Source organism: Chiloscyllium plagiosum, unplaced genomic scaffold (assembly GCF_037043375.1).
Source record: "Chiloscyllium plagiosum isolate Xiang-an unplaced genomic scaffold, Cpla_swu_hap1 HiC_scaffold_6, whole genome shotgun sequence".
Taxonomy (NCBI): Eukaryota; Metazoa; Chordata; class Chondrichthyes; order Orectolobiformes; family Hemiscylliidae; genus Chiloscyllium; species Chiloscyllium plagiosum.
The window spans coordinates 69,208,145-69,232,643 of NW_028270144.1; the positions used below are offsets into that span (position 1 = coordinate 69,208,145).

The 24,499-nt window shown below is 39.9% G+C and overlaps 1 protein-coding gene across 13 annotated transcripts in view; it reads left to right on the forward strand.

Annotated features, from left to right (window-relative positions):
* Positions 1–24,499, forward strand: part of tenm4 (teneurin transmembrane protein 4) — a 2,250,110-nt gene that overhangs the window by 2,025,966 nt on the left and 199,645 nt on the right. For 12 of the 13 annotated variants that reach the window (XM_087988070.1, XM_087988077.1, XM_087988076.1 and 9 more), the window contains 2 exons: positions 2,504–2,742; positions 17,822–17,992. In XM_087988070.1, coding sequence (XP_087844196.1) covers positions 2,504–2,742; positions 17,822–17,992 — 410 coding nt within the window. The remainder of the gene's footprint in view (positions 1–2,503; positions 2,743–17,821; positions 17,993–24,499) is intronic. The other variant, XM_087988081.1, reaches the window with a different exon arrangement.

Below are 24,499 nucleotides of genomic sequence, written 5' to 3' on the forward strand. Positions count from 1 at the left end.
TGGAGGCAGCAAAGAACCATGGCGTTGGCTGCAGGACTGCAGCATTTACTAGGGTGACCATTGCCCCCCACAAAGCTGCTTGCCGCTCCTGGGTTTGCCTGTACATTAAGTCGGCAATTGCCAAATCTAAAGGGTCCTCTCCTGCCTGGGCAGGTATGTGGTCTCTGCCAGTCATCCGAGGGCCATTTCTTCCTCCGCTAGCTGCAGGTAGATGGCGGTGAAATGCTAACCAGTAGATGCTCCTGACTCTAATGTAGTGCAAATACCCACCCAAAGGGGGTCAGTATCTCAGCTGCTGGAAGGTGCTGGAATGTCAATGGCTTCCTCCTTAGTGGAGGGGATGTGTGACGGTGGCACAATCTTACCACACAACAGTGGAGACGCATGATATAAAAGTGAGAAGGTGCGGCAGCCAAGCATTATAACTGGGTCAGGTGAAAACTACATTGATAGCCGGGTTAATGTGAGAGTGCAGTGCAAGAGACATTTACTTCTTGCTCATGTCAATGGGACATGGTTATTTTAGCATCTTTTAAATCTTTCTCCCCTCACTTTAAAAAACATGCCCCCTAGATAAAATGAGACAGAATTGTCTGGCACAGCGGCTGGTGCTTTCGTAAGTGTGGGAGAGGTGGTGAGGTTCCCCATGAGTGAGTAGACAACACAGAGGATATGCAGGTGAATTGGGTGTGGGAATTGGATGTGTGAGAGTGAGACTGGGTAGATGGTGCAGTGGTGAGAACAACAGAGCATGACCCTTGTTGAGAAGTGGATGTGGTAGCAGAGACAGAGTGAGTGTGAGATAACACTGGGAAAATGGTGGTACTTACCCTGGCTCAGTGACCTACTGGCTGCAGTGCTGGGCCTTTCACTGTACCACACAGACAACAAGGACTAGGGTAGCGACTTCAGCTCAGACTGGCCAAGGTAATACCATGGTTATCCTGGGGGAATAGGAGAGCCCGCCTCCACACCACTCTGTCCATCAGAACTCGAAAGTTGGAAAATTCAGACTGCCTGGTTTCCCTTACCTGCCACACTCTCTGGGACTGTGTCCAGTTATGTAATGCAACATCAGATTGCCAGGACTTAGCCAGGAACTCAAACTTTTGAAGATGGCACCAATGCCAGGGATGCCAATCTATTCCATAAGGCCCTGGCAGTGGTGAGTATTTCTGTTACAGTGAGTGGGAGTGTCAGCCAACCACTGGATGGGAGGTATGCTATTTGGATGGGGAAGATGGATAGTGAGGGGAGTTTGGGATGACAATGTCAGAAAGCTCATTGGACCTCACTTACAGAAAACTTCTGTGAAGCTAAATGAAAATAACGCAGCCAGAAAAATGAAAGATTCAACCCTAAGCCTTTGATGATTTGCAATTTAACATGTGACAGGATTCTGCACTCTTAAATCAAACTTTAGCAATGACAGCTTTGGCAGCTGAAGCTTTCAAATATTAGCTTCGGAACATTTTTCCTGGATTAGAAGCTAACATATAATACATTTTATATGTTTCTAAAATACTGTACTGTAAAAAACCTCCTTCTGAAGAAAGAGAAGTTTGTACTATACCTCCCTCCTGAGAAATGTTATTCTCCCAAATGATGCATAGAGATCAGCATTTGGACCACAAAAGAAGTCAGCCCTGTAATGGACACTGGTTAGATACAGCCTCTCAAAGTATATCAGTTGGAAGAGTCTTTAAGTACAACAGACAGGGAACAATTGATCCTCAGCAAGGTCCACTTTGAGCACAATTCAAACTATTTTTTTCTCATAACAGACTGTTGCAAACTTGGTTTAAAACCTGGGCTCCCACATCTTTGAGGAGTTACATTCCTCTTTTGTAGTTCATCATTTCAAAAGTCACAGAACTGGTAACAACATTGTGTGTCATAGCCACTCGTAACACACACCATTTTACAGAGAAAAATAGGCTTACAAACTAGCTGCTTAATTTACATCACATTTCATGAATCACAACAGTGGCTACATACCAAAATATTTTGCTTGCTATAAAGGTCTTTGGGTTATGAAACATGCTATGTTAATGTATATTTTCTGTCATATGAAATTTAGAGTACAAGTGAATTTGAGATGCTTTCCATTGACGTAGTATATTGTATTCAAAAGAAGCATAAAACTAGCATATGCAAAAAAATTACAGAAGAAAATTCTCTAAAATATGCAGTGAATGCTTACAAATGGGTTTATTATAGTCTGTGTGCCAGTTCATTGATATTTTCAAGTTCAATTTTTTTTGGAGAAAGTGTAACTGAAAATACAAAAACATATTCATAATATTTGAATTATCACCTATTGTTAAACAAACCTATTTTTTTGTATTTGTTGAGTATTTGTAAGCTACTTTTAAATATTCAAAATGCAAGTGAATCTGTAAGTTAATATAATAAATTTTGACAGAAGAGAAATTCAATGAATAGTTATGTCCAGGCCCTCTGGAATCAGAATTCTGATATGTATTCTGTCTTAATTCATCAGGCATTTCTTATTTAAATCTGGTACTGGATCTTCTCCACTTTTTTGTACAACTGGTCCTGGCTACCCCCTCACTTCAAGCACTGTGTATTCTCCGCCACCTCGACCTTTGCCTCGCAGCACTTTCTCAAGGTCTGCATTTAGTCTGAAAAAGCCCCATAAGTACTGCAATTGGAAGTGCACTGCTTTGAGTGCTATCATCATTTCTGTAACACTGGTGATTCTACTCGCCTACTTCATTGGTAAGTTGTGAATTACATTTATTCTTTCTAGCCTTGTCTTTACAGGCCTGATTTCATAAACGTAAACTTTTCCTGTTCTGTTTTCCTTTACTGTGGCCGTTATTGAATGGTGCTTGAATTTGGATCTAATGCCGAGTTTCTGGAAGGAACACTAGAAACAATTCTGGAAGCATACTGACTTAAGTGTGCATGGCTTTTTGAAAAGAGAGAGAGAGTGTTGGATCAATTCTGTTTGAGTATGAACTTTCTTGGGAGTCAGACCATCTCTAACATTGTTTTGATCTAAAGTGAAATTGTAGTTATCGAGGATGAAATATTTACATAATACTCTTACTCCAAAATATTCTAATGGAAAAATACTAAGTTCTAAATACTAACATCACAGAAGCGCTTCACAGGAGGCTCCCAAGCACTGAGGATGTCACCTAGACAGGGGATGAAACGTCTGCAACACAAATTCCCAGCTCGGCGAACAGAACCACAACAACGAGCACCCGAGCTACAAATCTTCTCACAAACTTTAAATACTAAGTTTAAAAAAATGGCTTTGTTTTATTTCTTTCCATGTCGTTTTAATGATTGGTAATAAGCTCACATCTCTCCAGTGGTTTAGGGAGTGAATGCATAATATTCAACCTCACAGAGCAGAAGACTTTAGTCCCTGTCTGCGGTATCTCAGCATACATCAGGCAGGCAACACTATTTGGCCATGGCTTCTACCCTCTAAGATTATTAAAAGGAAAATTAGCTAAAATGCCCTGAATGCTAGCCAATTTTTCCTAAAGAGGTGAGTACATGCAAGATCAAAAAGATGATGACATCCGTGATTGAACAGCCTGTTATACTCATCAAATAATCTATCTTACGATGAAAGGTCATGAGCTGAGGGACTGGAGGGATTGTGATATTCATGGAATTGACACTTCATTTAGAACTAGGGGAAGTCAGAACATTAATTTATCAACCAGGGAGGAACGGGACAGCTACCTCAGTGCTGAGAGTGTCCAACAGTTCGCCCACACCACGAGGATGTAGGGAGATCACAGGTGAAGGGACTTTGAGTCTCTGTTAATTCTATAAAATCTTAAAATGAGTTTTAAATTTGCCAGTATTATCATGTTGAATCAACCATGCGATGTGTTTCTACATTGATTCATCAAACATCAAAGCAGACCTCCTGTTTCTGCAAGAGTGTGGGATCCTGCACCTCAGCAGCTACAGGAGATGGTCAAGCTTATGGACCCACAGGCCTTCGATTTGGTCAGGGGGAAATGATAGCTGTTCCTCTGGCCTGGGTATTCTGCCAGGAGGCAACTTCACCGTCTCTGCTGAAGGCAGTGGCAGACACCTCCTTGTTGCAGACATTGCATGCAGCAAGGCTCCCCTGAGATGAATAAACACGTACGGCCTGGTGGTAAGGAGTAAGCAGCTGGCCATCCTGCAACATCTCCCACTACTGCTGGCGATCTCCAGGCTGGCCATTCTGGGCGGAAACTTCAACTGCATCATCGATGTGGATGGAAAATCCAGAAGGGCTCACAGTAAACTGGGCTTCATCTCCAGATTCTTGATGGAAACAGTTAAAGTCATCAAGTTGCAAGACAACTTCAGCAAACCCTGCAGACAGAGCACGACGCAAGGCTAGATTTTCGGTTTGTGTCCTGCAGGTTCTCAGTCAGCTCCGCTGATGTCAAGCCTGTGTTCTCCTCTGACCACTGTCTCCTGCTAGATAACTATTACCTACAGGACAACCAGCAGGCTGGCAAGGGAATGTGGAAGCTGGACATGAGACTCCTGACCCCAGAAAACATTGACGAATTCAGAAAAACATTACACAGGTTGGAGAACCGTGATCCTCTCTTGGAGTCTCTGGTGGACTGGTGGGAAACAGTCAAAGGGAACATCATGAGGTTCTTTATCTTCAAAGGTGTTCAGAAGGCAAGAGAGAGGAAGGCAGAACTTTCCAAACTCCAGAAAAACAGGCAGAACCTCCTTTTACTGTAGAAGATTGGGATTGATATGACAGACGATCTCCAGGAGGTGAAGAGGCAGCAAGCCTTGCTCTTTGCCTCGGAGGCCTCCAAAACAATCTTCCAGTCCAGGGTCCACACCGTAGAGTAGGGTGAGATGTGCTCACACTTCCTCTTTGAGAAGGTGCTCAGGGAGAGCTCTTTGCTCCTTAAGGAAGTAGATGGCTCGATAATGTCTTCTCAGTCTGACATCCTGAAGATCAGCACATCCTTTTATACCAGTCTGTATGACACGAAGTCATGTGTCCTATAAGTCATTTCTGTCTCCTATCACTGAAGTCCTATACAACAGCACGCAGGAGAGGCTGGATCAGCCATTATCTCTGGAGAGCTGACCAAGGCCCTCGATTCCTTCAGAAAGAATAAAACTCCTGGAAGCAATGACATACCGGCCGAGTTGTGTTTGGCTCTGTGCGACTTGATTGGCCAGAGCTTGCTGGAGGTGTACGACAGTATGCTTCTGGCAAGTAGCATGTACGAATCCATGAGTAAAGGTATCTTCACCCTCAACTTTGTATCCTCATTAGCCACTAGAGAGATCCCAGAGGACTGGCGAGTAGATAATGGTGTTCCTCTTTTCAAGAAGGGAAATAGGGATAATCCAGGAAACTATAGACCGGTGAGTCTCTCTTCAGTGGTATGGAAGCTATTGGAGAGAATCCTTAGGGATAGGACTTGCGTGCATTTGGAAACGCATGGCCTAATTGGGGTCAGTCAGCATGGCTTTGAGCAGGCAGTCATGTCTTACTAACTTGATTGAAGTTTTTGAGGAGGTGACAAAGGTGATCACTGTGTGTAGAGCAGTGGATGTTGTCTACGTGGATTTTAGTAAGGCTTCCACCAAGGTCCCTCATGGTAGGCCCATTCAGAAGATTAAGATGCATGCTGTCCATGGTGACTTGGCCGTGTGGGTTCAGAATTGGCTAGCCCATAGAAGGTAATGGTGAAAGGGTGTTTTTTTGGCTGGAGGTCCTTAACTAATGGTGTTCTGCAGGGATGCTTCCTGGGACTTCTTGCTGTTTGCGATGTATATAAATGACTTGGATGAAAATGTTGATGGGTGGTTAGTAAGTTTGCAGATGATACAAAGATCAGTGGAAATGTGGAGAGTGTAGAAGTTTGTCAAAGGATACAGCGGGATATAGACCAGTTGCAGATATGGGTGGGAAACTGGCAGATGGAGTCTGATCTGGGTAAGTGTGAAGTACTGCACTTTGGAAGATCAAATGTTAAGGAAAAGTATACAGTTAATGGCAGGACACTGAACAGTATTGATGTACAGAGGGATCTTGGGATTCAAGTCCATAGCTCCCTGAAAGTGGACAGACAAGATAGGGTAGTGAAGAAGGCATATGGCATGCTTGCCTTCATTGGTCAGGAAATTGAGTACAAGAATCAGGCTTTCATGTTGCAGCTTTATAAGACTTTGGTTAGGCCACACTTACAGTACTGCATTCAGTTCTGGGGGCCACATTACAGGAAGAATGTGGGAGCTTTAGAGACGGTGCAGAAGAGGTTTACCAGGATTCTGTCTGGGTTAGAGGGAATGAACTAAAAGAAGAGGCAAGAAAAACTGAGGATGTTCTCTGTAAAGCAGTGGAGACTGAGGGGAGACTAGATAGAAGTCTATATGAGATTCATAGATAGGGTTGAAGGTCAAAATCATCTTCCCAGAGTTGAAATGACTAAAACTAGAGGACATGCATTTGTGATAAGATGGGGCAAGTTCAATGGCGATGTGTGGGACAAGTCTTTTTACACAGAGTGTGGTAGGAGTCTGGAACACGCTGCCAGGGGTAGGGAGGTGGCAGATACGATAGGGGCTTTTAAGAAACTTTTAGGTAAACACATGAACATGCAAGGAATGGAGGGATATAGACCAAAGGTAGGAAGAAGAGATTGGTTTAATTTGGTGTCACTTTCAGCACAATATTGTAGGCTGAAGGGCCAGTTTCTGTGCTGTATAGCTCTATACCCTATGTTCTATCTACAAGCGGAAGGGAGAGAGGGAGGACATTTGAAATTGGCAACCAATTTCACTGCTAAACAGAGATCACAAAATCCTGTCTGAGGTCATCGCCAACTGGGTCAGGTCTTCTCTGGGATCAGTGATTCCTCCTGAGCAAACCTGTGCTGTACCGGACAGAATGATCTCTGAGAGCCTCACACTCCTCGGGGGTACAATGGCCTACCTACAGGATGGGGGAGGCTGGATCCCTGCCTCATCAACCTGGGCCAGGAGAAGGCCTTTGACAGGCAACTGCAAACCTACATGGGGGATGTATTCTCCAAAATGGGCTTTGGGGAGGGTATCTGCAATTGGAGCTGACTGCTTTACACTGACACATTGTTAGTGTGTAAACCCTCAGTGCACAAACGAGGAGAAGAAAGTCAGGATTGCAGATGCTGGAAATCAGAGTCGAGAGTGTGGTGCTGGAAAAGCACAGCAGATCATACAGCATCCGAGGAGCAGGAGAGTCAACATTTCGGGCATAAGCTGATGAAGTGCTAATACCTAAAACATCGACTTTCCTGCTCCTCGGATGCTGCCTCAGTACACAAACACCAAGTGTCACTACGTGCCAGCACATAGACAAGACGTGTTCTACCTGTCATTGGTGTTGTGAAGGCTGGGACTGGTCTCGTTGCCACAGAATGCTCCAAGTTGTTGGAAAATTCTGTATCCCCTGTCCTTCGGAGAGAAATTTGCAAAGAGAAACAATTTCAACCACAAGTCCAATCAGGCAGTGGTCAGCACCTAGTGTCCTTGAGACCTTCCGGGAAAAGGAGATGGTGGATCCTGTCCGGTTGTTCCCTGAGCACACTGTCAAAGTCATTTGGCAGAATGCCTCATCAACAAAACTTCCCAAAATTCACCAGGACATCGCTTGGCTAGTGGTGAGAAGGGCCCTACCTGCTAGATCCTTCACGTATGCCTGGACGTTGCTCCACCACATTCTGTCCTCAAACTGGCTGTGGGTGGTGCGGGAGGTTTGAGATTGTCACACATCTTCTGAAATGTGCGTTTGCAAAGGATACCTGGAAGAAGGTGTAGTGGGTTTTGCTGAGTTTTGTCCTGAGCAGCTCCATGACAGGACTCTCCTCTACAGTCTGTTCTCCAAGACGCACACTGAGACAAATATCAACTGTGCCTGAAGGACCATCAGTTTGGTGAAGGCCGCTCTTTGGTCTGTCCAAAATTAGCTGGGTCTTCCAGTTGAAGGAGATGACCCCGACTGAGTGTTGTAGACTGGCACATTCCAATGTCCAGGCCTACATGCTGAGGGACATGCTGAAGCTTGGGCAGCTGCCACCAAGGCACAGTGGGGAAAGACCTCAAGTTAAATGAGGTCAAAGTTTGCCAAAGTTAAATGAGGTTCCATTTCAGCTATCGGACCCCCACCACCACCACCACCACCACCCCCAATGCCTCAGATATATGTAAACATATTATTGTACTAGTAAGAAATGCCTTTGGTTTGTTTTCTGGATCGAGTCAAACTCCAATGTTTGTTTCTCCATAAGCTATTGTACAGAATCAAACTGCTTTCGTGACTCTGTTTATGTAAGAAGATATTTTTATGAATAAAGTATATTTTTGAAATTAAAAAAATTCGGAATATTGGAACAGGAGAAAGCTATTTAGCCTGTCAAGCCAGTTCTGCCATTTAATTAGATTGTGAATGATGCGCAATCTAACTCCATTACTGTTTACTGTTTGCAGAAGAGAGTTCCATAATGTCTACCTTTCTGTACGTGTCAAAGTATTTCTTATTTCCTGAGTTTCCTTTTTAGTTTTTGGGCTATGCCTTGTGGTCCTAGATTCCCCGAATAGGAAAATAGATTTTCAATATCTACCTATTTGTTCCCCTGAGGATAACCCAAACTTTGATCAAATCACCAACAGTGATATGATGAGGGACAAGATGTTGTACTGTCACTTTTAAAGTAAAAGAGTCCCCATTTTTAACAACACTGTCAAATTTAAACAAAGGTTATAAAATTACACTGGGGTTCTTGTAATTTTTAAATCCCTTCTAGAGATGGGATTAATAATTTTTGTTTTTGAGTCAGAAACAAAAATCAAAAAGGACTCTGAGGATCCAGAATTGAAGCATTGCTTTTTAACTTGACATATATTTTAAGCTAGGCAAGAAATTGACTACAATATTCTTACAATGCAGTTGCCAGCCTTAAATGGGATCAATGAACTTTCCCATTCTCACTGGATGTTTCGCTAAACAGGAGTTCAAAATTAAAATCTGATTTATTTGTAGAAATTCTGACCCTCAGATGCTTGAAAACTTGGTCAGATGTTTTAATTCTGCATCTGAGCCTGAAGCTACACTGGATGAGGAACGAGATAGAAATGTCATTGTCCTGCAAGTACCAGCGTCAGCACAAAAAAAATGTTTCTGCTGCTATCAAACCTTTCTGATATTGTTCACAGCATCTATAAAGAAGCTAAGCCATGTAACTCACTTATTATCTCCCTTACATCGGTTAATGTCTTCGCTACGTTAGCAGGTAGAGCAATTGTCCGATTAAATGTGTTGAAGGTTTTTCACTGACATTATGTACCACTCTGAAGAATTTTTGTAATAACATAACTCTTGAAAAAGACAACACAAACAAAATTGGATTAGATTTTCTTCTGCATTTGCTTAAAACACAAGCAAAAGGCACAGCCTGTGTGTTCACATCGAACCAGATTTGATCGAAGTTCTGTTCTTTTTCTCCCTTTTGAGCCAGATAATGTGAGAGGTGGCTTCACACTGGGGTCTGTACAAGATCACCACTGGAAAGCTGCCAACAGTGTTCACAAGATTAAATCACTGTAATTACTTGATGTAATTACTGGAACATTGAAACTATTAAATTATTAAACTAAAATTAATCAGTCTATTCCATGGCAAACATATTTAAAATGAATTTTCAATACCAAGTCCAATGACGTGATACATTAATTAATTACAGTCTCTTGAAAGAGAAAATGCTATGACATGCAGCATCAAATTATTTAGAAGGGGATGGCCCTGAATAAAAGTAAGTAGTTTAATCAAATTGATGTGCTCTCCTGACTGTTCTAAATCTGTATCAGGAAAAATTGTGATTGCAAAATTCATTAATAATTTCAGAAGGAAGGTTGGGTGATAATACAAGTAAGGAAATTCTGTTTTGTGCCCAAATTGATGTTTTTTAGTTACAATTATTTACAGGAACAATGTTTTCTCCTCACGATTCATTAGCTAGAAAAACTTCTTCCTTCCTGCTGAATACTTCTAGCAGAACAACACCAGGATGAATTGTATCTTTCCACAAAGCTATAATTAACAGCTGAGTCAGATATTTATTATCATTAAGTGTTCTTGAAATAAATAGTCAATTGTTACCTGAATAAGAGAAAATAAATTATAAATATATCTCCTTATCACACTGCTGACTTTTTTTTTGGAGAGATGGATTGTAATTTAGTTACTGCTCGCAAATTTTGCATTTGGCATGAAAAATTTATTTAAGTGGAAATGGCAGAATTCACTCAGCCTGAGTCTCCTACACAGGTTGGGAATTTAGCAGGTATCAGTTCAGTGATTAGCTACCAGATTATTCTGGCGAGCTTGTATGTCATTTCAACAGAGAAATTCATTAGTCACTACCACTCAGTAAGCTCTTAGTATTCTCTACTAATGGTACTGAGAACATTCTGTCACGGTATTTTGTTGAGAAAAAGCAATTTGATCTGTCCATTCAGCACTCCATATCACTGCAAAGCTGCTACGCATTGTGCTGAAGTTCAAGAATAAACTGATTCCATTGGGTATGGTTCTCTCTTTTTGTACTGATCCTTTTATATTTTCCAACCACCCTTAGACAGTCTGTCATTAAAATGTCAACAACTGTTGGTTGATTATGGAGAACAAAACCTGACGACCTTCAGTAAGAGAGAGGCAGAAAAAAAGCTATGAGCTAAAATAGTCTTCTGTTTAGGTTAAGTACAATGATTTGAAAATAATATCCTCTGAGGAAAACAAACAGGAGAATCTAGCAATTAAAATAAATTAAATGCATAATTATTGTCCTATTATTTCAAGTGAGCATGCCCTAATATAATTAATATTAGTATTCATTCTGAAAAAAAGAATCAGCCTCTTAGTATTTTTAAACATATAAGTAGTTGAACATTCTGAAGCTAATACAGTATCAGCAATATGAACTAAAGTTGAACCAGAGTTAAAACAACAAATATGTCTTTAAAAATAATCACAGCAATTTTGAAGTTGAAGAATGCCTATTAATTCTGTTGTTGCAAGGGAGTGTAATAATTAAGCAAAACCCACACCATCTATTGGTGTTGGTCACATGGATTAATTAAACACACAGAACTGCAGATTCTTTTTTGGCTGCACAACCGAAATAAAAATTGTTGTTCTTTGTTGAATGGCAGGAGACTGCTTGCATTTCATTATTGAAATGCGAAAAGCCTCATGGTTAGGATTTGAATTATTTCAAACGACAGTTCTCAATAACAGCCCTCAGAAGGTTTATAATGAAAATTGTGATTGATTTGAAGAAATCTGAGTTATTGAGAATAATCTGGAACTGATGATTGAACTTAAATGAGATTTTCTATTCATTTGTATCCACTGATATTTTTTTGAAAAGCTGTACAGTAAAGACTACAATATACTAAATATATAAATCTTAATTCTGGTACTAGTGACAATGTGAAAAGTACTTCAGTTACACTTAATCAGCCTTCAACCATCTTATAAGTTGCGTTGATTGATTGGGCATTTTCCCATTTCCAGAAACTGTTCCTCCCCACCCCATTTAGAGAATGAATCAATCCATGCAACAAAGATACAAAGGCAGCTTCACAAAGTTGAAATAACTATGGACCTTCCCTTCACCCCACCCCTAAACTTCCCCATCAATCCCTCACCTAACCTCAGATTGCTGGACGAGTGGTTTTCATATCTACACACTCCATTACATAATCTTAAATAACTCATTTGTCTTTTTTTTGTTTCAGTAAATTCCCTAGTTGTTGGATAATCCCAAGTATGCTTAAATGTGAGCATAATCTCCTTGATGGAGAGAGCAGAAGGGCAATGGCTACTCAAATCATTTTAACCTTTATTCGTTGTTTCACATTGTCAGTAAAACAAAGGCAGGGAGTTGTATCAGTGTCTTCTGGTTTGAGAAAACCTGATTCAGATTGATTTAGTTAATACAGAAACTCAGGTAATGAAATGGAGACCTGGGTTTAAATCCTGCCATGGCATTCAAAAAGTCTAGAGTTAAGGGTCTAATAAATGATTGTGCAACCATTTTTAATTGTCGGCAAAACCCGAACCTGGTTCACTAATGTCCTTTAGAGAAGGAAATCAGTTATCCTTACAGAAAACAGTCTGGCCTACATGTGACTCCAGACCACAGCAATGTGTCTGACAGTTAACTGCCCTCTGGAAATTAGGGATGGACAATAAATGCTGGCCTAGCCAGAGATGCCCATATCCCATGAAAAAAATTAGACAAAACCCAATTTGCAGCATAAAATGCAGATTAAAATCAAAGAAATTCATTTCATATCTACTACAAATCACTTGTATTCTGATTTTTATATGGATAGGGGGCCAATCACTCATGAATGAAATTGGGGCAATTCCTTTACACAAAGGTTGCAAATTTTTGAAATTTTCTATCTCAGAGGGTTGAGAGTGCTCCATTGGTGAATTCAACTAAGGTGGGATAGACAGCATTTTGGTTTCTCAAACAGTCAAGGGTGGTGGGGGGCAGATCAGAAAGTGGAAGTGAAGTCCAAAATCAGCCATGAATTAGTATTGAATGACGGAGCAGGTTTGATGGCTGTATGGTTCACTTCTCTTCCTATTTCTTGCATTCTTGCAGCATCATCAATGTGGAACTTCCTTTAACAGTGTCCTCACCAATATTTCATGCACATTGTAGAAACACATTTTTTTTCATGCATCCAGATTCAATCAATGTTCACAATAAAAATGGGCTTCAATTCAAATTGCATTCTACTATTGGACATTGAGATGTGGTTAATGATGGCAGAACTGAATTGATTGTCCAGAGAGAGTTTTAGTGAGCCTTGTGAACTGTCATGGAGCTTGCAGTTATGGTTCTCCCACAGTGGTCTTGGATAGGAAACGCATTTAAAACAATGAGGCAAGATTGATACATTGATGTGAGTTAAAGTGAGTTTAATCAACTATCCAGTATAAGTTCCAGTCAGCATAACGTTGTTGTTTGATGCATTCTTTACAGCAGCAGAGCTACAGGAGTATGAGACAGGAACTTCCTGCCAGTCAAATTCAATTAACTTTCCAGCAGATTTCAACTTGACCAAATGAGTGTGAGATTCAAACTGGAAGGTTAATGAGTACTGAACATTTTAGTTAGATGAAATTGGGAATTAGAACAAATCAAAAAAATTGAATTTAGGTATATTGGACAGACAAATGTGATGTATTATTAACTGATATTATAGTAAATGGTAAAATATCGCTTCTTGTCATGACCAAGATTCATAAGAATTAATTTTAGTTGTCACCTTTCACATCTGTCATGTAAGCCATAGTGAGCCTATTCTGAGAACTTTGGAAATATCCTTCCAACCAAATGAATATGTGAAAATGTTACATCAGTTCACAATTCTAGTAAAGACCCAAACTATCCACAATAGATGTGATGAATTTTGGTGTTAGTTACACTATTCAGGGGGTTCTCCAACCAAAGCCAAAGTCAGGGTCGATGCATAGTGTGCCTCCGAATGTATAGTCCAAATGATACCCATCAATTTTAAGGTGGTGACACAGTTATTAAATTGGCCTCAGTAATAGTTTCGTGGTAAGTGTTCACAATTGCAGCAGTAAAAGGGGTGGAATTTTTTTTTAAATCACTGAGAGTGGAGAAAAACGTACCACTGAAATCCTCTGTTGTACCTATGGATTTTGTGAGTAAATATTTATATGTCAAAAATAAAATCATGTTAATTTTGCATGTGAGTTTATCAGTGCGTGTACATAAAATATTATGGTCAACTGTAATGTACTTTTCCAGCGTGTGTCTGTAAGTTATCAATTTCTGCAGAATGCAATGTCGGACAATCAAATGTATCTCAAACAGGCGGCAATCTTGTCTCAGTACTGGACATCTTAAAATATGGCTTTTAATATGGACCAGTACATTCCAAGTCCAAGGGATATTTTATTGAGCAAAGCCTTCATTTTATCATGTCAACTTTCAGGAATTCATTTTTTCTTCATATCACATACTAAGCAGTTCACACACAAATAATCTTCTTTTCCCTGTACAGCTGTGTTAGAAAAACAATTGCTTTGAAGTGAAATTGGAATAAATTAGTTAATATAGCAGTTTATCTTCTAGTGATCTAGACACTTCCAATATTGTGGCAAAATCTCCTTCTTGGCTATGTAACAAAAGGCTAACCAGCTTTGATCATTTCTCTGCAAAAAGCGATCATCTGGACAAAATGTCTTTCAAGACAATGTAATAACACCACTTAGAAATTGAAACATAAGTTAATGTCCATAGAATTGCTTTTTAATGTAAATTTCAGTGTAAGAAAATTGTTTTGTTTTACTTTCAGTTAGAGGTATACTGTAATCATTGGAGATAGAACTTACTACTGTGTGCTGAAATATGAAACATCCATTTGGCTTCAGTCATTAGATGGTTAAATCATCAATGATTGTTGTCATCCCTTTACACTCCCAAACCACACAGGCCCCTCACCACTACCCCCAATCCTCCCAATCAAACCTTGCTCTGCTTGCTATCTGAGAAAACAAATGACTAATTCTTGCTCACAGTGCTGGCACTGCAGAACTGTATTGAAGTAAGATGCATGTCTGACACTTTTTTTTTATTTTAAATGCCTTGTGTTAGTTTTTTCTTTCTCTCTCTTTGCACATATCATGCATTTGAACGTATACAGCTACATAACATTCATGTCCTGTCAAATTGACTCTGGATGTGGTAACAAGACAAAATCTAATTATTACAGCTATTACTGGACTCTGGGCCAAGCGAACTTGAATGTTTTTATGCTTCATAGATTAGCATATCGTATGCAGCCAACTGCAAAAAACAGTTCATGTTACACTGGCATGATCCAAGAGCAGTAGCTTGCCGCTCACTGCTGCAATTTGCTCCCAGCAACCTCATCAGGCCTACACATTTGACACTGATAGGATGTAGGTGGTTTACACTAGTCCGAATTTACCTATTTAAAAATGTTAACAATTAAATGTTCTTTTTTGCGTCCCCTGAAAGGATAAAACACTATTTTGAAATTAGCCTGTATTGAGATATATTGCTATTTACTGAAACATAGAATATTGCAGTATATTTTTTCTTCATCCCTCACAGGGGTTAATGTCAAGACCTATAAACCAGACACATTTACTTCAGCAAGCAAAGCTTCTGTCTTTTTAATCTTAAATTAAATCTCACACATAATAATTGATTTGGTTGGAAATTCGTTACTGTACTGTGGGTGGCCAAACTAAGTCAATAAGCTCATAGAATAAATTTGTGAATATGTTTCTGTGCTGGTTTTGTTTGTTGGGATTTATGCATCATTAACAGCCTGTGGCTTTCTTTTTTTTTCTCTCAGCAATCAGTCATGGTCTTCTCATCCTAAGCACCCTTTCACTTTCTCACTCCATCAATCTTTCCCAACGGACCTTTTTTTGTTGACCTTGTGGATCATCATTTTGTTGGTCTTCTTTTAGCCTTCAACACTTTTTGTTTCTGCTGAGTGCGGTAGTTGTCCTGCCTATCCAGCTGTGTGATGAATTAGTAAGGTGATAGGGCTAACAAAAGAACAAAAGATTCCCTCAAGTCAGAACAGATTGGTGTCTAATGTACTATTTTAAAATTAGAAATAAGATTCACATTGGTCAATTCCCTCAAGCACTGAAAAAACCTTTCCCTTGAGCTAGCAGCTTTTGATTAACAGAGTCACATTGTTGCCTTATTACTTACAATGCTGGGGAGTCATGCTGTGATGAAGTCCCTTTCTCTTCCAGTTCAATTAGTAAATTAGTGTCAAAGATCCTTGTGATAGTGCATTCTAGAAGAATACATTAATAGCTTATCAGATAAAAGGTTTGCGAAATATTAATTTCTTTGCAATCTGATACTGTAACGCAAGCTTAAATAGGCATTTGCAAAAATATGGAGTGAGTTTGTAAAGCCAAGCATGAGGTACTATACAGGACAGATATTTACTGCTTTTCTGAAATTAGCTATAAATTGGAACATGTTTTTCTCATAGGAAGTTGCACTATATTTTATTTTGCCCTGTGAAATGGCATTTGCTGTTTCCAAGATACAATTGCAATATGACTTTCTTAAAATAAAAGATTTATGCCATTAATACCAACAGCTGTAAAATAAGTAAAAATTATGGGCCCCAAATTTCTGACAGGAACTGCAAGGTATCAGACAATGCTTTACATATTCACCTGAACTTGCTGTTACTGTGATTCCAAACGTGAAATTACCCTTTCAAATTAAAAATTAATTCTTCCATCTAAAAAGTGAGAAATCGCAAATAAAGAAGATAAATATTTATGAGGTGACATCTCACAACATAATTTCAGGGATAGAATATTATCATGATTGCTACTCAGTCATTGAAATTTCGAGACAGACTTGGATAACTTAGTCATTGGTCATTTGGATTATGATGGTCCTAACTGAAAGGCTGATTCTGTAGATAATCACGAAACATCAAGTGTTCTTAACCTGAAATCACTCAAAATCAAAGATGTACCCAATTCTTTTCTGAAAATATGCCATATAAATGCTGTTAGATGCATTGCTTTAAGTATTGGATAGTGATGTGTACTCCGTTTGATTGCAATTGGTTATTCGAGGTCATATTTTTGAAAAATAACACTTGCTATCTCCAGTACAGACAAATAATGCTGAAAATAACTTTGACCATGTTATAATTGGTCATTTCAAAGTCCAAATAAAACACAGAACAAAATCAGGGCCAAAATTAAATAGTTATCAGGAATCCCTTGATGATAAACTGAAGAGAAAAATATTAAATGGGCAGATATCATCCTATTTTCATTTTTGCTTTCCAAGAATATCATTTTGTAAACATGTAATATGGCATCACTAAACAAGATATCATAGCATTTCTCCCACATAACGAGGAATTGTCCATGTTCTGACTGTTATTTGTCATTGGTCATCCATACCATGGGCAATATTTTACAAATGTCACAAAACAAAAACTGGGCAATTTCCGATCACTAGACAAATTATGCAAATTGACAATAAATTGATGAATGTACTTAGCTACTAAATGATTTCAGATATGATTTTATTCTGTAAATTCTTTCACGTCCAAAGCAGACATATGCGGTGCAAAATTCAATTTCAGCTTAGCTACAAAATGGGTGGTGGCAGACCAAGCAACCCTCTTACAGCCTTCCTGATTTTTCCTCTTATTCAAAGTGATGATCTGCTGCACTTGTTTTGGGCATTCACAAAACTCCAAAATGCAATTCCAGGATGTATCATATAACACCTCTACTGTTACCATTTAGCACACCAAGAAATTGATTGGGCAAATTGTACTAATTGTAAGACTGAACAAGCATAGTTACAGGACATGCAAGATACAAAGTAAAATATCATCACCAATTGTCAAAAGAAAACTATTAACAAAATATAATACATTGATCAAGGATCTGTAACCTTTGAGATAAGGCTTTGTAGGCCACTGTAGGAATTTGAGTATTGAAACCTTGCACAGTATTGAAAGGTTTCACTGACCCCAGTTCCTTCAATTTTGCACTGCAAGTTTGCGAAGACAACTGGATCATTACATAGATCAATTATCAACAATCCATAAAATAGGGAAAAAACCTACTCCAGACCACCTCACTGTACCGTACATCGGTGCCTAATTTATCCAGAACTCCTGCAGTGATCCAGCCAGAAAAAGATGACTTTTCTCATTGCTATCACAGCCATGCACCTGTTTGGCCTAAACTGGCACCTGCAGCCGATGGAAGGGCAGATGTACCAGATCGGTGAGAACAAAGCCAGCAGTTGGCCAGTGCCAACGGACGTCACATTGTCTCCCTCTGGTGGCACAGGTTTAGGCTTGCCTGAAAGGAAAGGCAAAGGAACCAGTGAAGGTATGGTCTACTGTAAACATAATCAATACTATGAAACTGGCTTTAAATCTGCAGTGTACTTTATGTTTAATATACAAGGGTTATTTGTAAGTTATAATTATAGAACTGCACATACAATGTTCCCTTTTAATATATTCTGCCTTCTTATTGGTACAAATTTTGAAAAGAGTTTACTCAGTTTTTGGACAACATCTGTCAGGTTTTGTCAAATTACTGTGCACTGTATTATGTGTATATGCATTGCGGTGGATCACATTTTAATGGAGCAATGATATTTTGTGACAAAGGGCTGCCGTGGAAGCATTTTGCATGGTTGTGCCAATGATGGAGCCAAATGTAAATTCTTCTATTAACAGTATATTACAAACCTTCTGATTTGCAAGCTATTTAAAAGCATTGCTGTGAAAATTAAAATACACTCCATGGCTGGAACTGAGTTGGATAACCTTTAAACTGAACCCATTCTGACATTCTGAGCTTATAATGTATACCCACATTATATTGATGCACAATGACAGCCAATATTTTTCAATGTGGAATCTCTGCCATTAATACATCCCTGTAGGTATAGAATTAGGAAGAATTTTTGATTTGTGACTCAGAAGTTCTTGCCATTAGTTTAATGTGATGATTCTTTGCCAGCAGATATCACTTGTAGGGATTATGTTTGAATAACTATTCAGCAGGTTGGTTGTCTGCGTATTTCCTAAGGAAAAATATAATTAATATGGATTACAGTCAATAAGATATATCATAGTCAATGCATTACACTTAGTTGATTAAATAGGAAATAATGGCCAGGAGCACTCTCCTCAACTTTGAAACAGTTTTTTTGACTTTGAGAAAGCCGACGGGGATCCTGTTTAATGTTTCATTTGAAATATTGGACTGGAGTATCAGCCTAAATTTTGTGCTCATGTCACTGAAGTAGGATTGGAACTTGTATGTTTTTCACTGGGAGGTGAGCACGCTTCAACTCAACCATGCCTAACAAAGCATACTTTGAGCTTTTGTTTCATTATGAGAATAATCAGATGAAATTGATTGGCAAAGTGTCTAATGGCAGGAGTGTAAAACATTTGACACTCATACTCAGTGCTCTTTATAGGTAGAGAGTTCAGAATACACAGGAACGTTACTTTGCAACAAGAAAGAAAACATCCCAAAGGAAAAAGCCACTATCTGCGGTTAACTTAAAAAGTTAAATGCATTTCAAATTTAAAGAAAAAGCAGAAAATTATACAAACATATATGGCAGGTCAGAATTTCAAACACAATATAAAAACCAACAAAGAATGATAGAAGATTCAAAGCGAAAAATTGAAGTATGAGATAAAGCTAGCTAGAAATATATAAAAATGATGTTAAGGGCCAAATATGATAGAGGTCTGAACAGCATGGGACATGGCTAGATTTGCATCAGACTTGGATGCGAAATCTGGCAAGGCCTGTTTTGACATTGGGAGAAACTCATTGCATATTTTATGTATTAGCTGAATGGCAAGGTGAGCTGCTTGCTAGACAACAGCAACTCATCTCATTAATATGCAGTTTCCTATCTAAACAAATTCACTGACCAAGTTGGAATTGAGAATTCTCCGCATGGAGATCAGAGTGAATACCTGGCAACTTCAACTCATATCTGGCTGCCAGGAGCCTCCATGTTGTTCATCACCAAGCACCTTCTCAGGTCACAATCCAAGACAGAAGCCATAAGCACCCCTTATCCATGGAACTGGGTAGATATCTTTTAAGTGTAATATTGGAGTTAATGGGACAGGGAAGTCAGTTGGAGGTGAAGTTCAATGTTTGGGATAATGCATTGGGGACGAATGAGTGTAACTGGGCAGTCAGGGTAGTGTGAGGTAAAATGGGACATCCCTGGTGATCAGGGATACCTGGGGGGGATAATTGGGGGAGCCTGGTGCTGACGGTATTCATCTGTGTTCCCTGCCATCACTTGCCATGTGAAATGTAACTGGAAAATGGGAGCACAACAGCCAAAGGGTGCTAAAGCAGTGTGAAGTTTATGGGCAGAGATGGATGATCTACATCTCCTGGATGCTTGGGACATTAAAGGGACAAGAAGATGAAGTGTGCATTTGCAAAGTGCAGTCTCATTTCATTGGTAATTGTTTTGTCACCCATGTGCAATCCATGCAGACAGAACTTCCTTAGGCATCAAATGCTTGTCAAAAGCAGATTACACCATTCCGTTAGCATTTGCAAATCAAAAGTTGTTATCTTAATGGTGAAAAGTTGGCAGCAATGACTTAAAATGTGAAAAATGCTAGCCAAAGCATCGTATCACTTGTGGAAATTCCAAGGATGGCATGAGACGGGGCGAACTTTGTTAGGTCATGTTTCATATAAGTATGGCAATGAATTCAGTGTCAGGTTTCATGGTTGATGTTAGTCTGAGATTGGGAAGGGGTCAAAATGCACAGGCACTCCCTTTTTGATGTAATATGTTGGTCACTCCACCAGCGTGGCACCTTCACCAAGTTGATGCATATGCCTCAACCAGGGTCCTGGTGGGGCAGACAATAGGGCTCCTGAAAATGCAGTTCCTCTGCTCAGACCAATCTGGGAGCCCCTCCAGTAAAATCCAGACAGAGTGTGCCACATCATTCGGGTGTGCTGTGCTCTGTTCAGTTCAAGCAGGCAGTGAGGCAGTCTGCTGGATGTTGAGAAACCAGGGGAGTAGAGGCAGTTTTCTGCAGAAAAGGGTGATGCCATTGAGTTATAGGAAGCTTTCCTTGTAGATGATGGAGCTCAGAAGCACAAGGTGCTACAAACCAGACAGGATCTGACTGACACTCAGTTCCAGTGGGTATGAGATGAGTGCAGAAGACCACCCCATGGACTGTGGACTATTCATTGGTCATGATGTCAGAATTTTGATTGCAAAATTTGTAACTTGAAGCCTTTTACCCATTTAATTTGCATTCAGTTTTTCTGACAAAATAAAAGCTCACCTTTGGAACTGTCCAATTGCTTGCCTGGTTATTGTGTTCCGCTACTGGACAATGACAAAACTTAGCTGTCCAGTAGACATTGAGAACAAAGCACCAATGACTTAGAGAGTGTTTAGACAAGATATAACTCAGAACAGGGAAACGGTGTTGCTGGGTGGCTAAACAATAACAAGGGAGAAGGATTGAGGTTGTATGTGCGTTGGAGTGTTGAGCCAGGATTTGCTGGTGAGCAGTAATGATGGATCACCAGTGTGTGCATAGGAGCACAGTGACCTTTAAAAGAGGATGCAGGGGAAGAGATATGGTCTTTCGATGGATCTCTGCTGAATAACAAGTTGTTCAGGCAATGCTGACTGTAAGATGGAATGAGAATTGGCTGTGAGGGACGTTTTAGAGATGTGAAGCTAGTTACACAAGTGTGTCTGGTAAGGTGTGGTGAGAAATCTCACTGGGCTTCATGGCAAGAATCCCTCAAAGAAAACTGACTACTTAGCCAATAAAGCATTAGATTTGGCCCTGAGATTTTCTAATGATAATAAAAAGAATTAACAAATGTGAGAATTGGTCTTACAGAACATGACTCTGAGGAAATTAATAATGGAAATTAAAGAGATAGCAAGTGAATTACTCAGTAGTTTTGCATCTTCACTGTAGAGGATATTAATAATATCCCAGAGATAGTTACAAATCAGGAAATGGGAGAAAGGGAGCAACTCAAGTAAATTACAATGAACAGAGAAGTGGTACATAGTAAATTACTGGAGCTGCAGGATGACAAGTCCCTGGACCCTGTCAGACTTCATCCTACGGTGGCTAATGAGATTTTTGATGCCTTGGTTTTAATTTTCCAAAGATTTCTCAACTCAGGGAATGTCCCATTAGATTGGAAAATAGCTAATTCCATTAGATTAGATTCCCTAGTGTTGAAACAGACCATTCGGCCCAACAAGTCCACACCAACCCTCCAAAGAATAACCCAACCAGACCAATTTCCCTCTAACTAATGCACCTAACACAACAGGCAATTTTGCATGGCCAATTCACCTAACCAGCACACCTTTGGACTGTGGGAGGAAACCCATGCAGACATGGGGAGAACGTGCAAACACCACACAGGCAGGCGCCCGAGGCTGAAATTGAACCCGGGTCCCTGGCGCTGTGAGGTAGCAGTGCTAACCACTGAGCCAACATGCCACCTCGATACTCTGTCTCCTTCCCCATTATTCAAAAGGGGAAGGAGACAGAAAGCAGGAAACTACAGGCCAATTAATTTAACATCTGTCAGGAAAGATATTAGAAACTATTGTTGAAGATGTTATCACAGGACAGTAAGAACAATTCAAGCCAGTCAAGTGACGTCAAAATGTTTTGTGAAAGGGAAATTATGTTGTACCAGTTTCTTGAAGTTCTTTGAGGAAGTGACATATGCTATGGATTAAAGCAAACCAATGGATTTTCAGTGTCCAGAAATCATTTGACAAGATGCCACATCAAAGGTTTTTATTAGTAATAAAAGCTTATGATGTGGAGTACAATATTGGCATGGACAGAAAATTGGCTCGCCAACAGGAAACATAGAGTAAGCAAAATATTTTTTTCTCTCTGCTTGGCAATAGCAGTGTGATGGGGATCAGTGTTGCGGTCCTAAGTTTTTAGATAGATACTCGGTTGAAAGAATCAAAAGTTGATAAATTTGCTGATGACACAAAATAGAAAAGTAATTTGTAAAAAGAACACAAGGAATACGAAAAGGTTAAGTGAATGGTAAATGAGTATAATGTGGGAAAGTATGAAGTTGTCTACTTTGGCTGGAAAAGTTTTTAAAAAACACACCATTTAAACATTGAGAGGTTACAGAGCTCTGAGATGCAGGGAGAACTGGATGAACTAATACAACAGATTAGTGTGCATGTAGGAAAGTGAACAGGATGTTACAATTTCTGGCTAGAAGAGTTCAATACAAAAGGTAGTGATTATGCTTCAGTTACACAAGTCACTTGTGAGACCACATCTGGAGTATTGTGTACTGTGTTGGTTTCCTTATTTAAGGAAGCATGTATGCATGTGGGAAGTGGTTCTGAGAAGTTTCTCTGTACTAATTCTGGAATGGGCTGGTTGTCTTATGAGTAATGTTTGGACAGGTTAGGCTTGTATCCACTGGAGTTTAGCAGAGTAAGAGGCATATTAATTGAATTATGTAAGATTCCGGGTGGACAGTGTAGATCAGGAAAGGATGTTTCCTCTTTTGGGAGGATCCATAACTGGGGGTCTATATTTCAAAATAAGGGGTCATCCAATTAAGCCAAAAAGGAGGATTTTTTAAAATCACAGCACTGAGATTCTTTGGAATGATCTTACTTAAAATTCAGTCGAAACATAGTCTTTAAATGTTTTATGTCAAGTATAAATTGATTTTGATAAGCAAGGGGATGAAAGATTATTGAGGTTGGATTGGATGTTGGAGTAATCCAATCAGCTATGAATTATCGAGTGATGGAGCAGACCTGAGAGGCTGAATAGCCTCCTCCTGCTCCTAACTCGTATGTTCATAAGACAATGCACACAACAGCAAGAGGTCAACTGCATTGCTCCCAATGATGAACATCAAAGATTTGAACAGAAGCAAAGTTGGAGTTGACAGGTTCCATGCTCGAGATATTCCAATGGTCAGGTAGTCATTCAAGCAGTGCAGACTGGAATTACACATTACTGTCACAGAATTCCCAACGCAGCCAACTCAGAGAGAATTACCCAACAAATTGAAAATTCCAATGGGCAATTCTCTTGAGTCTGAAACATTCTGAAAAAAGACCCTCGAAGTCAGAGAATTCTGATGGGTTCTACTCACTGAGGTTTAATCGTTATTCAGGAAAGGTTTGTGGATTAGAAATCTACTCGAATTTCTGGTTAACAATTAAAATGAACCTCAGGCTTACACTGGCGCTCCCCAACAAGACAACCCAACCCCAACCTTGACACTCCCACACTGAACACCACCAACCTTCCGTCATAGCTCTGCTATCACCCCAGCGGTTCATTCCAATATCATCCTGTACCTATCTGGCAAGTGCCTGGAACCACCCCCCCACCCCCCATGTAACATAACATATTTCCTCCCACCAACCACACTAGAGCTAATATTTAATGTTCTCTACTGACCCGACTGCTCAACCTACCTGGAGCTCTTATCCCCTTACCTATCACCCTTCCACACCCACCCCATCCATCTGCCACCTTAAAATCTCACCTACTTGGCATCATTTACTCCCCCCCCCCCCCCCCCCCATCCACTTGTACCCTACCACTCACCCCACCCACCTGCCTCCCAACCCCCACTTTCACTTGACATATTTATCCTTTCGCAGATGCGGTCAAAGATCTGCTGCATATTTGAATCACTGAACCCAGCACACAGTCTGCTGCATAAAGGACCATGACTTTGACATTGATCCTTCCTTCTTGCTGACTGTGAGAATTCCTGGGCCGCTTTCTCCTTATTTTGTTTCAGGACACTCTTGACCAGAGTAAA